Source organism: Vanellus vanellus (assembly GCF_965231255.1).
Source record: "Vanellus vanellus genome assembly, chromosome: 5".
NCBI lineage: Eukaryota > Metazoa > Chordata > Aves > Charadriiformes > Charadriidae > Vanellus > Vanellus vanellus.
In genome coordinates, this window is record NC_138910.1 from 42,260,253 (window position 1) to 42,274,926 (window position 14,674).

General features: G+C 38.8%; 1 protein-coding gene across 1 annotated transcript; it reads right to left on the bottom strand.

Annotated features, from left to right (window-relative positions):
- Positions 1-3,124: 3,124 nt before the first annotated feature.
- On the bottom strand, positions 3,125-14,317 carry RBM44 (RNA binding motif protein 44; the record flags this gene model as incomplete). The annotated part of the gene is made up of 12 exons (XM_082484007.1): positions 3,125-3,266; positions 3,383-3,534; positions 4,313-4,709; positions 5,013-5,086; positions 5,188-5,261; positions 5,938-6,069; positions 6,391-6,493; positions 7,910-8,084; positions 8,792-8,968; positions 10,179-10,237; positions 10,340-11,943; positions 14,125-14,317. 12 exons carry the CDS (start codon positions 14,315-14,317, stop codon positions 3,125-3,127), a joined length of 3,282 nt encoding a protein of 1,093 aa, XP_082340133.1.
- Positions 14,318-14,674: the final 357 nt, after the last annotated feature.

Sequence of the window (14,674 nt, forward strand, 5' to 3'; positions counted from 1 at the left end):
TATTAACATCTCAGCAGCTACCACCACACCTAAAATTAAGTGGCACTCAAGAACTGGGGGTTGTGTACTGCAGCCTAGAAAAGCCCTGCTGGTATTAGAGAAGTCTTGCTTCACTGAAGTGTGATCTTTCTACCTTAGAGAAACCTGCTGAAACGCTTGAACCAACTATAGAGAACAAAAAAACTGGAAAGAACCATGTAATACCTGTATAAACAGAAAAACACCCCAAACTGACCTTCAGGTTATATTCTCTTAGATAAGAATGTGTATCATACAGTGATGCTACATGAGTTTTCATGAAGATTTGCTGAAATACATCAAACAAGAAACACAGTATGATTTCGGAACAAGCCGGAGTATAGAATTTGCAAAAATCTTCCAAAGGGAGATGATCAGTTCTTCATAATCAGAAAGCCAGCTACATAAAAAGAAAAAAAACAAACAAAAGCAGTGGGTAAATTTTGTGTGTACATGCTCAAACTGAAATAAAAGGAACATCAGCAGTTTTAGTACCCCAGAAAATGACTAGAAGCTATAATTTTGCTGTGTACCACAGAAATACACAGAAGGATGAGGTGCCCTAGCTTCAAGAACCGCATGAAAGAAATGACTACAGTGAAATATATAGTCTTTATGCAACTAATCACATCTGGTGGTAATTTTTTTATTAATTCAATTAAAAATTAAGTTATCAAATCATCATTTAGAAGTATGTAGAATCTATGCATTTCTTGATGCTTCTCAAAGCACTGTTTTAGTTATGCTTTGATGACCCATCTCCACTGGTCTGTTTCTAAAATTTTTACCCTGCAAATTTTTCATTTCACAGAAAGCTTCCAAATGTGGACATTTGGTATTGATAAAATTTAAGGAAACCTTTATTCTTGATGCTGCACTGAATAACTTTCGTAGCATCCCAAGTCCTGTTAAATGCTGCCTACCATTAGGTTTAGAGAAGAAAAAAAGGTTGTGTGTCGTTCAGATAAATACGACAGCAGCTCACTAATGAAAATAAAAGCACTTTCCAGTCCAAAACCTAACTTTCAATTTCTAATTAAGTTACTCCTTCAAAAATCAACAAATACAAAAGATCTATAAATATTCAAATGTCCAACTGTGGGTTAAGTCAGCCAAAGAAAAAAAAGCAAGATTATATCCTGCTTTACTTTAAAGCTGAATTTAAGTTGTTATACATTAAATACTATGTAATACAGCTTGACATAAAAGTATTATCTGTACAACTCTGGATGTTTCATCAGCTTGCAAGAACAAAAGTCTCAGATGTGGTACTTCTCAGTGGACACTTAACCCTTCAGGGAAGTCTGAAGCTATACACGTACCAGAATTAGTATAGATGAGCTTTTCTTAAAACATATTACATACTTGTTTCTTACTATCAAAAGATGAGAATTCTTCTTCCCCAGTACTTACGAATTACTTGGCTATTTCACAGCTCCCTCATGATGAACGTAAAAATGGTTATAGATCATCACCTCTTCAGCGACGCAACAGAAAAAAATACCATCATAGGAACAATTACGAATATAAAGCCCAAACACCATTTAAAAGCAAACAAACAAGCAAGCAAGCAAATCACTCGACAAGGAAAGGACAGCACATTTGAGGCTGTTAAAACCTTACTAATTGAAAATACTTTCAAGTGTAAGATTATTTTTTGTGAGTTTATGTCTGTATCTGCAGTCCTGCAGAAGTTAGTCAGTAGATTAATACAAAAACTTTTTTAAAATTTTATTTTGATTCACAGAGGCATCTATAAAAGCTCACAGGTCAGTCTAATGCCAAACTAACAAACTTATGTTACACTAATCCTCTCAAATGGAACTGAGCCAAACATGCATATTGGTTGGGATTCTTTCATGGTCTTCATCACTACGGGAGGTATAACCTTATGCTGTATGTAAAATCCTATCCTATGTCTCTGCACATTTAACATAATCTACAGCCAGTCTTTCTGAAGGACTTTTCTGTTCACTCTTATTACTTCCCAGAACAAGGACTGAGACAAATGGACTATAAGCATTTATTTAATGCATCTAGGGAAGCTTTCCTAGCCCAGGCTTCTGCTCTACTCCTGTTACAGCTCTACTATGTAATGCACAGCAATTCTGTTCAAGGTAAGGCCGTGTTATGGTTTACTGGTGCAGTACAGTAACACATGCATAGGCACCTGACCAAGAGAATTTAGTCTGATAAGCAACATTCAATGAGTACATTTATCTATACCTGGATACCTAATAAATACTACTTATCTTGGAATAGGTGGTATCAATTAAAACCAAACTCCTTCACATCCTTGAAACAAGAGCTTTGAGACCAAAATCGGAGCATTAAGAATTTGGTGCAGTTTTGGGAAGAAACACTACAGAAGAATAAATATCGTACAAACGGACAGATTGTGTTTGTGGGCAAAAGTGAAGCTGGAGCACTGCTAAAATGTTCAGGACAGTGTGGGAAACCTGGTAGTGGCACTGCTAGCAGCCTTCAGGCAAGCAGTAGGAGACTGAAACAAGTGCCAACTCAAGGATGTCTCCTACAGGAGAGTATACATACACCCCCTTGAATTCTAGGCTGTGGTTTCAGCGAGTTCAGCTTGCTGCAGCTTTCTGCAGCATCCAGTGCTGTGTCATCACACAAGAGGTCCTTTAACATGAAAAAACTAAAAGACATACAATCTTACTGTGTTAGATTTCTAGTACAGAACAGAATCTCATACATCTGCCAGAAATAACCAATTTTTAAACCAAAATTGAACCTACACTCCTATTTCTTTATGAATGGCTACACAAGGACTGGCCATTAGGTGTCACCTTTGTCCAGAATATGTATAATGGTGTTCTCCACTAAGTTAATCAATAAAACAGTTTGCACAATAAAAACTCCGGAATACCAATTTTTATAGAGTGTGTGTAGCTAGCGAGCTAATCTGTTTACAGATGTTCTGCAAAACAGCAAATAATCCTCAGAAACTATTGTTTCAGTGGATTCATTCAGGTACTTGTTGCAGAGCTTTATACTAAGGTACTTACTAATCTAGTCACGCTATACAGCTACACAAATGCAAGTGGTTTTATTTTAATGTATTTCTGTAGGCTAGAATACTCACTTATTTACGTTGCTTTTCCCACCCACAACTGGGGACCGATTTCCTTAAAATTGCAGAGGTCCTTTGCACAATTGAATTGATGGACAAGCCACTTAGGATACCTTTGTTATTTTTCCTCACCTCTAGCAAAGCATCCACAATTCTATCTCTGTATGAATAAAAGAAATAACTGTTTACATCACATTTTGTGCAACACATTTAGTTACCATGGATATTGGATCCATTAGAAATCAGGGATCAGAAATTAAATTCAAATACTGGGACCTGCTAGCCTCTGGATGAATTTCTTGAAGTTTTTTCATTAATTTGGTAAAGCTGCTCAAGTTCAACGTATCAGGAGAAATAAAGGCATCATATGAATTAGTGGAGAAAGGAGCAGACGTTTTGTGCAGGAAATTTTCTCTAGCATCCTACAATTGCACCAAAATAAGCAAAAAGTGAATGGATTAAGTCTTGTACAAGTAATACAATGTATCTTTACTACAACAAACATAACTTATGGAAAAAGAAAAAGAGTTACAGATACAGATTCAGATCAATAAGTTATTCCAATACAGCCAGGCATATTATCCAATCTGTTAATTAGAAATAAAACTACTACATGCATTTATGTGTAACTGACATTCCTGCTACATTAAATTAGATCCAATTTATATTTCCCAGAGGATGAGCTTGTTTAAAGTTAAATCCCCAAAGGCAGTATGTCTATGTAGTTTATGAGAGCAACACCAGCAATTACTAACTTTGCCTTATCCTCCAAGGACCAACCTGAGCAAATACAAAAAAATATATTTATACATATGATGTTTCTTTAGATTTATATTTAAAACTCAGGAGTTTCTCTTCTAATATCCCCAAATCTTTCCTGTGTAAAAATCACAAAGCATTCACATAAAAAAAAGTGTTAAAAGTGGAAACTCCAAAGAGGAGAAAAGCAAGATGAAAAATCTAGTGCAAATGGCTAGGTTCCCAACTGGTTTAGGATTAAGAAAAAAAGATGGAATATCACAATTTGATGCAGGGTCAAATAAATGGTACTCTTCTGCAGCATGCCAGAAATTTATTACTGACACAATAACATGTTTTCCTATCCCAACATCATTCTAACTAAATGTAACGTGTTATGGAACAACAAGTTTTAAGGCTCTTAATCTGACATATAAAGGACCCTTAGTAATAATTATTTACCTCTTGATTAACTTGAAGAAAAAAATGTATTGAGTCTTCAGTAGATGATTTCAGACCAGGGCACTTTGTTTCTGAAGGTGCTTGGGTAGAGCAAGAAGTTTTTGAAGTAGTTATGGGAAGGAGATTCATTTTCTCAGAAGCAGAGGTAGCATCAGGTGCTTTCACAGGATTAGAGGCTGAAGCAAGCATTTTATCTTCATCATTTCTTTGACTGTTACCAACAGGTTGGATTTCATGCCAAAGCTTATTTGTAAGTATTTGGGAAACTAGAGATTTGTTCTCTGATGAATTATTTACAAGTTCAACACTTATTGTTTTTCCTTTTATTTTTTTCTGGTTCATTTCCTCTACAGCTAACTTTGCTTTATTAGCCTCTTTAAAGCAAAGAAATGCATATCTAAGACATAAAATAACAAAAAAAAGGAAACTAAGTAAAACACAAATTACTATCAGTAAGAACACATGATGGTTCTCATCTTTCAAATATCAACTGTATCTCAAACTCAACAGAAAGTTTCAGACTGCTTAAGTTCTCATAAGATGAGAAGCTGTCTGGAATGACAAGGTTTTGTCAACCTTTCTCTATCAACATTAATTACTGATTCGTTAATTTATTTTCATTTTGTTTAACTCCCTCGCCTCTCCCTTAATTCACTTTGACAGCAAAAAAATCTGAAACAAGTAAAACATATTAATATACCTGGGGCTACCGGAATCCACACAGTTAAGAATGTCAGAAAACTGATACTTCTGGAAATGCGATCTTAAATCACCCTACAAAATAGAAGTGTATTTTGGTTGCAAATGTATAGTATGAAAGAATTCAGAAAAGTGGCAAGGCATTAATACTACTATGTAAATAAGAACAGGCATACCTCTGACACTGAGGAACTTAGGCCACCAACACGAATAAAAGAACACTCATTTCCACTCTCCATTACCTTCACTCCTAGTAATAAATGTAAGAAAGCAAGTGTTACTAACTATTCTTGTTTCAGTTCAAGCTAACATTTTCTCTGTAGATTTCAGAAAACATAGATAGAAAACCTTTAAAAAACCTAAGAGAATAAAAAGTATCTTCTAACAAAAAATGAGAGTGTCCTGGGTTTGTGAAATCTCTTTTCCCTGTGTATTTCCTGAGGTTTGAAGAGGCACAACCAGTGAGAACACTGGTCTGAACTAACAGGTACCGGGGCTAAAGCACGGGTAGCGTACTGTGAGTCCCCATCACGGAGCACACAAGCTCTCTGCTTTCAACACACTGAGACTTCCAACCATGCCCATCACTGGGACGCAAGTTTCCAAACACTGACCATTCCCGGTTAAGTCTTAAGAAGCCAGAATAGGGAATAACCAGAAAGAGGAAGAAGGAAAAAAAAAGAGTGATTTTCAGTTACATGATTTACTAAATTGTTTAACCACTGTAGGTAAAGTTTTCGAGGAAAAATTTGGATGCAAATAGCTGAATAGCCGTACAAGCATTCACTGCAAGTCAATAAAAAAATAAGTCTGAAAACCCAGCTAGTATTTTTCCAAGTTTACTTATGTTTGTAGAAGGAAAAGAATACTCAAATAATAAACAAACACCATTATTAGGTATGGCAGCTCAAAGCACATGACCTCACCTCTGAAGTCAACCGTGTCTTGTTTTACTTGTTGATTTTTTGTTTCTTCAGGTATTACTGAAAAATCTGCTACCATCAAGTCCTCTTTAGCATCAAACCAATATTCATTCCCTTCTTCATTTTTCACACAACCTTGACAGTTGAAATAAATTTCAGTGTGTTAAAATTCAGACCACAGTATGTCATATGAATGAATAGAAAATTTCTGTGTGCTTGAGGATTCCAGCTACCTGCATGATTTGGTACTACATTATGAAGAGGTGACACATACTAGTTTTCACTTCTGATTTAAGCAGCAAATTTTTTTTGAGATATGATAGGGCTGATATAACATTACGCAGTCCTTCACAGAAAGGAAAGTTGAGTATCCACATGTGTTTTACGTATGGTTTGGGTTTTTTTCCAGCAACTTAATGAATAATATAGTATTTGTACTAGGAGCAGATCTCTTACCATGTTCTACATCTTGATCTTTATTTTGTTTTTCAAATGTCTTGGAGGAAGTAGAGTCACTTGGCTGACCGCCATCAGCTAAACATACAGTCTGTGGATTGTCCTATAAAAACGTTTCAGTTATGTCATAGCACTTGCACCTGATTATACATTATTTTTCTGAGCTTCAGAATATTAAATGATTAAACAGGTGAATTTTAAAAAGTTAACCTACTGATCACCTTCAAGAACTCCCAAGTCATTTTGTTTTGAAAGGACAATAAAAATTTTGGTCACATCAGCTGCATTTGCAATTACTGGCAGAGAATCCCAGTTTGAGCCCTGAAGACAGTGATTGTATTTGCCTATATCTAGGAGAAGACTAGGCTTCACAACATAAAGTCTAGAAAACTTGGTAAAGAAGAAGTACCTACCATGTTGACAGAAAATTCCCTTTCTTGCAGTTTTGGTGCTTCAGAGTCAGCTTTTCTTGTGCCTGAAACAGAACTAAAACGGATCCAAGAATTTTATACAAGATAACAACACAACAATTTTAATTCTACAATGATACAGAGTACTCTGAAAAACTGATTTAAATATTTCCAAAACCTCACAGTAAAATAAATAAAATGTGCTTAATACACCTTAGCTTAAAATAGGAACCAAGGTTTTTGATACCTGTATTTTATAAAAGCATTGGTTGCAACTGAAACATAAAACTATGCTCTAGGTTTATGTTAGGTTGTTTTTCCTTTATACCTAGATGGCTTTCTGTGTGATGTTTCGACGTATGTCTTCACAATTTGAAATCTCTCTGCAATTTTTGATTAATTTTGCTAATGCTTAACAAGAAATTTGAAAAAGACCTCTAGTTGTTTACCTGATGCAGTAAAAACTTACTGCCAAATTTGTTTTAATCTCCACTTACATAAAGTAACTTGACGTGGTTCTTGAACATGCAGTAGCACACATCTGCCTGAAACATGAAGTTATTTTTCTATCATTCTTCACAACTGAATGACAATTTTAGCAGAACAGCTGCTTATACGCATTATCTTTGTTGGCAGCAAAGTCTTTTTTTTTTGTGGGTTTTTTGTTTATTTGGGTTCTTTTAAGACAGATAGCATTAAGACTAGAGACAAAGATTTTAGTAGTGAAAGTTGTGAACCAGGAAAATCACCTGTAGATTGAAAACTTGTGCTATAAAGATAGTAAAAATACAACTCCATAGTTTGCATATTAGAGCACTGAAGAGTAAAAATTTCCTTAAAATAAAAATCACTGTACCCAAAAGTGCTATGCCAGTCTTTCAGTTAAACAATTTGGAGCAACAAGATACATCCTGAAATAAAGACTTTCTAAGTTTAACATATTTTCAACTCAATTCTCATTTATTTTGAACTTTGGTAAATACCACAAATGAGGACTACTTACTTATAGCAAAGGTCCTTTCTGAACAACTGTGAAAAAAGAAAAGATTTGTCTTAATTTTCTGAAGAAAACAATTTATATTAAAACCAAAAAGCAATTAAGAAATTACCTTGCATGGGACATAAGAGGAGGAGATTGGGAACAACGTCACCTCAACTGATAGCGGTGGAAGTGCATTTAAAGGTACACCCATTTTTATTTTCATTCTCATACTGTTGTAATTCTTTTTTAGCTCTTCCAAAACCAACATGAGAGAGGAACCTAATTCAGTATTTCCATTACATCTGTTAAAATACATATAAGAAAATAAGATCAACGTAGACAGACATTTAATTTATTTTACCGCTTCCAGAATTGGCCAAACATTTTACAGTGTTTCAAGATTCCTCCACGTCGCACAGGAACAGGAGCTCACTCCTCATGCACACAGTAGCTCTCTGGAGCTGTACTCTGCTTCACAGCATTACTAAGTACCCTCTTGAACCCCCTTCCAAAGCTGTGGAGCAGACACTACGGTAATGAGGTTTTACACATACCTGTGGCACAGTAAACCATTCCGGGGCATGACTTCTTGGTGGAATTCCAGGTTCGTTACAGGATGTATGCTTTATCAGCTAGAGACTGCAATCGCCACCCCCCTCCTGTCTCACCTCTTTGCAATTGTGCACCTCCTCTCTTTCTCCTTTACAGTCTCCTTCCCAGCTCCCCCGCTATGAATCTTAAACAGATTCTCTGTACTATTCCTTCTGTACTTCCTGTACAGAAAGACATTCCTGGAAACAAACTGTTTTTTGCTGGGTCTGTGAGTGCTACAGACAATTTTAGGCTGGAAATAAGACTTGGCAGTTACAAGAACATAAACTCTTTTGGACAACAGTGCTAACTATAAACACTATTACATGCTATGGATAGAATACATCAGTAGCATTTAGCAATTAATGCCTTTTAACCAAGTTATCAATTTCATTTAAAAGAACATTAAAGTACGTGCCTGCTAAAACATGTGTTTTCCTCCAAAGCCAGTTTGTAAATCTTCAAGCAGTGTTGATAACACATCTGATAATGAGTGTTAAGAATCTGCAATTCTGCTTCAATCGCTCTCTGCAGTATTTTTTGACAGTAGCTTGATGCAGATTTCTTCAAAGCTTGTTTTTCAAGGTGTACCTGCCTTTAAAATAATAATAATAATAATAAATAATAATAATAAACAAAAACTTTAAGCCCTTGAACATTCATTATGTTTTATTTTGAAATAAGTAGCTTTTCAGAAGCTATTTCTGATACAATTTAAGGAAAAAAAAATGAAATCAGCTCCTCCTATTTACTACACAGAAAAAACAGTGTCTTACAGTAGCTGTCACATTTGAATCAGCCTTAACTGAGAGATGGAAACTCCATAAGCACCATAATAATTTCTATTCAAAAAGTGTGGTTGTAAGAACAAAAAGAAACTGAGCAACTCTGCTGATCTACAGAAAAAAATATTTTGTTTCCAGAATCACAGAATCTTAGGTTCGAAGGGATCTCTGGAGGTCCGCAGTACAAACCTCTGTTCAAAGCAGGGCTAACTTCAAAATTACCTCATGGTCTTATCCAGTCCAGCTTTGTTGTTGGATTTGGGGTTTTCTTGTTTGTTTTAAATCTCCAAGAAAGAAAACAATACCACCTCTCCAACACTGTTCCACTACTAATCTCACTGTAAGAAACTTTTTCTTACATCCATTTAGAATTCCCCTCACTGTAACTGCTGGCTCTTGCCCTTTCAAAATGCATCTCTGCAAAGAATTTAACACCATCTTCTGGGAAATCCACCACCCGATTGCCAAGAACTGCAGGGAAGTTCCCCACCTTCCCAACCTTTCCTTTTCTGGACTGACCAAACCCAGTTCCCTCAGCTCTCCCCACACATCAGGTGCTCCACCAGCTCCCCTCACCATCTCCACGGTCCTCTGGCAGACTTTCCCCAGTCTGCCAATCTCTTTCACTACAAGGCCCACAGTTGGAGATACCTTTCCAGATACAACCTCACGAGCACTACACTGAGAATGAACACTTCCCTCTATCTGCTGGCTGCACTCTTGCTAATGCAGCCCCAGGATGAAGCTTCCCTTCTTCACCATATGGGAGCACTGCTGACTTACACTCAACTTGTTCTTGGCCAGTCTGCAACTGCAGATCAAGACTGCTTTGGTCTTTGTTCAACTTCAGCTCATTCTTTTCACTTGTCCAGGTCCCTCTGAAAGGCAGCCCTACCCAGCATAGGAGCCGCCACCCAGCAATCTTTAAGTATCATCAGTTTTGCTAAGTCACTGTCAACCTTTCAATGATGAAAAAGATCTTATCCAGCATCTAGAATAAAAGAACAATTCATGACCCACCTGTCAGTGCTTATATTTAAATCGCTGCTACAAAGCTCATTCTTTGATTCCCGCTGTTCCTAAACAGAAAACATTTTAAAAAGTTACGGATTTCTGAGCAACTTTAAGTTAAAAAAAGGTCGGTATCTCAACATTGTTTGGTTGTTGTTTTTTTTAATTACCTGAATTTTTGAACTTCTTTCAGCTGTTGCAGTATTGCCATCTGAGTGTTCTTGCAGTGTATCAGTAAGCTGTGACCGAACTTCCTCTGTACTACCAGCTCCACATGACCAGTCTGTATTGCAATCAACGTCTGCACAGGTTTCACGGCACCATGCCATGGGTCGAGATTTGTTCATCATTGTTATCTCTGTATTAACAGCCCTGGACGAGACACAGACTTGAACACTGGTGCTTCTGCTTGTTGTAAAGCAAGCTCTAAAATCAGAACTTGCATCAACAGCCTGGTTAACCATAGAGTCACAGGCAACGTTTTTAAAGCTTTCATGATGCTCCAGTTCTGAGTTCAAACATCTGGTACTTCCATGGGAGCATTTATCTGCAAATTCCATCCCCAAATAGGGACTCTTGCTACTGGGAATTTCAGAGACTGGAAATCGGGTTTCAACATCCTTTGCAGTGCAGTCGGTGCAGTTGGCACCACGCACGCGCACACCAGATTCTTCACAACTGTAGAAACTGGAGTCCCCCGCACGTTTGCAAAATTGCATGGCTACTACAGGTGCCCTTTCCCTTTGCAACAGTAAAGGATTGTCTTGCTTCACTGAGATGCTGCGAATGTGTCCATCATTCTTTTCAGATACTCCATAACTTGTAGCTGTTTTGGGTGGCAGTGTTCTGTCAATCAGTGGGATGTTTTTCACCTCTCCATTTCCTAAACTGTCACACACAAGCAGATTTGGACATACCCTTTCTTTACTCCCACAAGAATAACTTTCGTGTATACTTCCACAGACAACACTATGATACTCTGTTTGCTCTTCCTGATGATCACAAGTCATACCATTGCAATCTGGCAGAGACAGAGAGTCCTGAAGCAGGTGGGGAAGCTCTGGCATAGCTGCTTCTGGGCAGGTTTGGTCACCTACGCCGTACTCAGAAGCAGGAGAACAACATTCTGACACATCAACAAGATTTTGTTCCTTTGTGACTCCACCCCCTGGAACTTCATGAACTGGATCCATCAGCTTTAAGGTTTCAATTCCTATAGTTTCCCTTTGCTCTGAAAACTCACTTGAGCTATTCCTATCATCAAAATTTTGCTCATGAGCACTGAGATACTCCAGCTGTGAATCTTCACCTAAATGGCTTTGTCTGCAATCATCACACACCCCACAATTAGAGTGCGTATTGTCACATGCCCTTCCCAACATATCAGCTTCTTTCTTGCTTTCATCTACCCATGCACAGCAAATTCTTGTTCTCTTTTTATTATACATTTCAATATCTGCATCTAAAGATGAATTCAAATACGGTAAGCTTTCCTCTGGCAACTTTAATTCTGAAACATTGACAGAACGTGCCTGGCTGAAACCAGAGTGGTTAGCTCTTGCTGCAATGTCTCCGACAAGCGTGTGCTCAGCTTCTTCAGAATCAGAAAAAAGATGTGAGGTCTGATTGAAGCATCTTTTGCTTTTAACATCACTGTTCTTTTCAAATTCCATGGTACAAACATTTAAGTCCTCCTCCTCTGAAGTAATCCGCAACTCACTTCCACTGCAACCTCTCAAAGTCATCAGCTTGTCTCCTCCTATCAGTTTCTCACCTTAATAAAAATTAAGAGGTTTGAGATGCTCCATGGTATACAACATTACTGTTTAAAAAAATGTTAAATTAACCATCTTATTTTTATCTACTGCATGCTATTATAGAAGTGTCGTGGTACCTCAAACCAGGACAAGCTAGGAATTATATGGTACATTCTCAAAGAAACCCTAAGAGCTTGCAGAAGGCTGTTAAAAGAATTTGCCATTCTTGCCTGTGCAAATTGAGTAAAAGCATCCTCAGAGACCAATCAATCCTATTTTCTTACAGCTTCTTTCTTACTTTCCTATTTTCTGGCCAAGTTTCCATCCTCTTACCACTGAAGCATTCCTTGTCTGAATCCTCAGAATCCCCACTGATGAACAGCAAGCTGTGTACGGTGTACATTAACTTCCTAACAGCACACAAGGTGTTTCAAGGCATGTACTAACTCTGAGAGTCAGGATGCTGATAGTCATGGATTCAGTGACCACAAACTGACCTCACGTTCCCGATTGTATACTGGCCTGTAAGGACTCCTTACCACTGAAAACTTACAGCTTCTTGATCCATTACCAGTATACTTACTATAGGGAACATCCTTCAGTCCAGAGCTATAAAAAATTTAAAAACTACTTAAGTGAGTGAAGAGGTGAACTTAGAGCTCTGTGCCTCCCAAGAACTAAAAAACCTTTAGGTGTCGGACAAGGGGGAAATGGAAGCATATTCCTTTTAATTCTATGGAAACAAGAAGAAATGGTTATCAAGCACAGAACTGTAAAAAAAACTGAGAATCTTTACAACCAGAAAGTGTAAGTCATAAAGGAAAACAGGAAGATGGCTTCTTGGATCACAGAGCTTCTTTTAGCAACAGAAGAAAGCTGGACAATACACCAAACCAAAGCAAAACACAATCCAGTCCTGCTCTGGACTTACAACAAACCAAGTTTAATAGCAAACATGAATGAAATACAGGGAAAAAGCATGTAGGGATGGAAGACACTCTTTGCGAAGCTTGTTTCTTACAAATAGTTGTCAATTCTTCTCTGCTTTCCCCCAGCTTATAATGAAGAGAGAGATACATACAAATGTTAGACATATTTCTCAGCTACGTATGCTTTCTAAACTACTTAAATGAAATATAACAATTTTATCTTATAGTCACCAGTCTCTAACCCAACTATAATGTTACATAAAGCACAGCAAATCACAATCCTGACTGTAACTCTTTGCCCTTCGATGGCATGCAGACCAACCAACAGGCCCATAAACTGGATTTTACACACTTCTAAAGACATAAGTCACTGGTTCATTCTCCAGAGGAAGCTTCCAGCTTGGTGAAACACAGTCCATAAGGAACCAAGTGATGTACTGCAGCAAGACACAAGCTGCTAGGGGAGGATGAGGGGAGACTGGAAATTCAAGCCTGCTTCTTGGCTACTGCTTTGTCCACCCCAGATATACAGTGCAACCCACTGTATCTGCACAGGAAGGTTTGCAGAATGGACCCCTAAGAGATAACTTCATGACAGAACTTCCTCACAGGGAAAACAGCTTGTCTCTTGAACCTGCATCCACTGATTCTCCTCCACTAAGGATCATCATTAAAATGACACCATTTAAAATCACTTAATAAAAATAATTTAAATCATTTAACATAACTCATCAACAGAAGTCAGTCACCCTCCAAACAAAACCCTACCATGATTTCATTAAGCACTTCCAGTTACTTGATCCATGTGTTAGCTTTCTTATTAAACTTTGCCTTCATCTCCTAACTGAAGTCTTGAGCAATTATATCTGTGAAACTAAAAATCTTGCTGTAATACTGCCAAAGCACATCTCAGATGCCTATACGAAATTACAACATATTATCACACAGAAGTGACTTCCCCTCCCCCTTTGTTCCATAAGAACAGTTAAGAAACAAGAACCACAATATCCCTAGGTATACCCTAGATAAATAACAATAATTTTGTAGTCGCTACTAACGACGCTGCTGAGCCCTCGGGGGGAGAGGGGGGAGTCCTCAGAGCAACCCAGTGTCCCCGCTCGCCCGAGGGGAACCCCCGAGGCGGGGAACCGCGGCTCACAGCGCTCACCTCGGCCACAGGCATGGCTGAGCAACCTTCCCGCTGCCCAAAAGAAGCCGTCACCCCAACACCCCGTACCAAGCCCCCAGCCCCCAGCCAGTGACCCGCACCCGGCACCGGCGCCTCCGCCACGACGCCGCGGCAACAGCCACGGCGGAGCACGCGCTCAACGGTCGCCAGCCGCTGCTCCCCGCCCACGCCTCCAGCCCATTGGCTGCGACGGGAACCCTCGAGCGTCTGATTGGCCGACGCGGCGCCTGCGCCAACTGCCTGCCACCCTCCCCCTCCCACGCTCCCCCTCATGGCCACCACCGGCGGCCCTGTCTCCTCAGCGGCGGGCGGGCTCTTCTCCGCCTCCCTCACGGCGGCGCGGCGTTCTCCCAACGCTTCGCCCGCAAAGCTCAAACGGCAGCCTGCGGCGGGACAGCAGCGTGTCTTCTCGTAGCGTTATTAAAACTTGTCAGTAGCTGGAAGGCTTTCGGTCCGAAGGAGCGTATTACAGGCAGTGGAGACAAAAGCAGCGAACTGGGGAGCATCACCACGTATGCTGTTACAGCGGTTACCAATCATAAACGTACACATTGTTTTTACAAGGTTGGTTGTGGCCCCTACTCCTTTTAAAGTAAAGTTCTCCAATGAAGTGTGCAAAACATAGCTGCT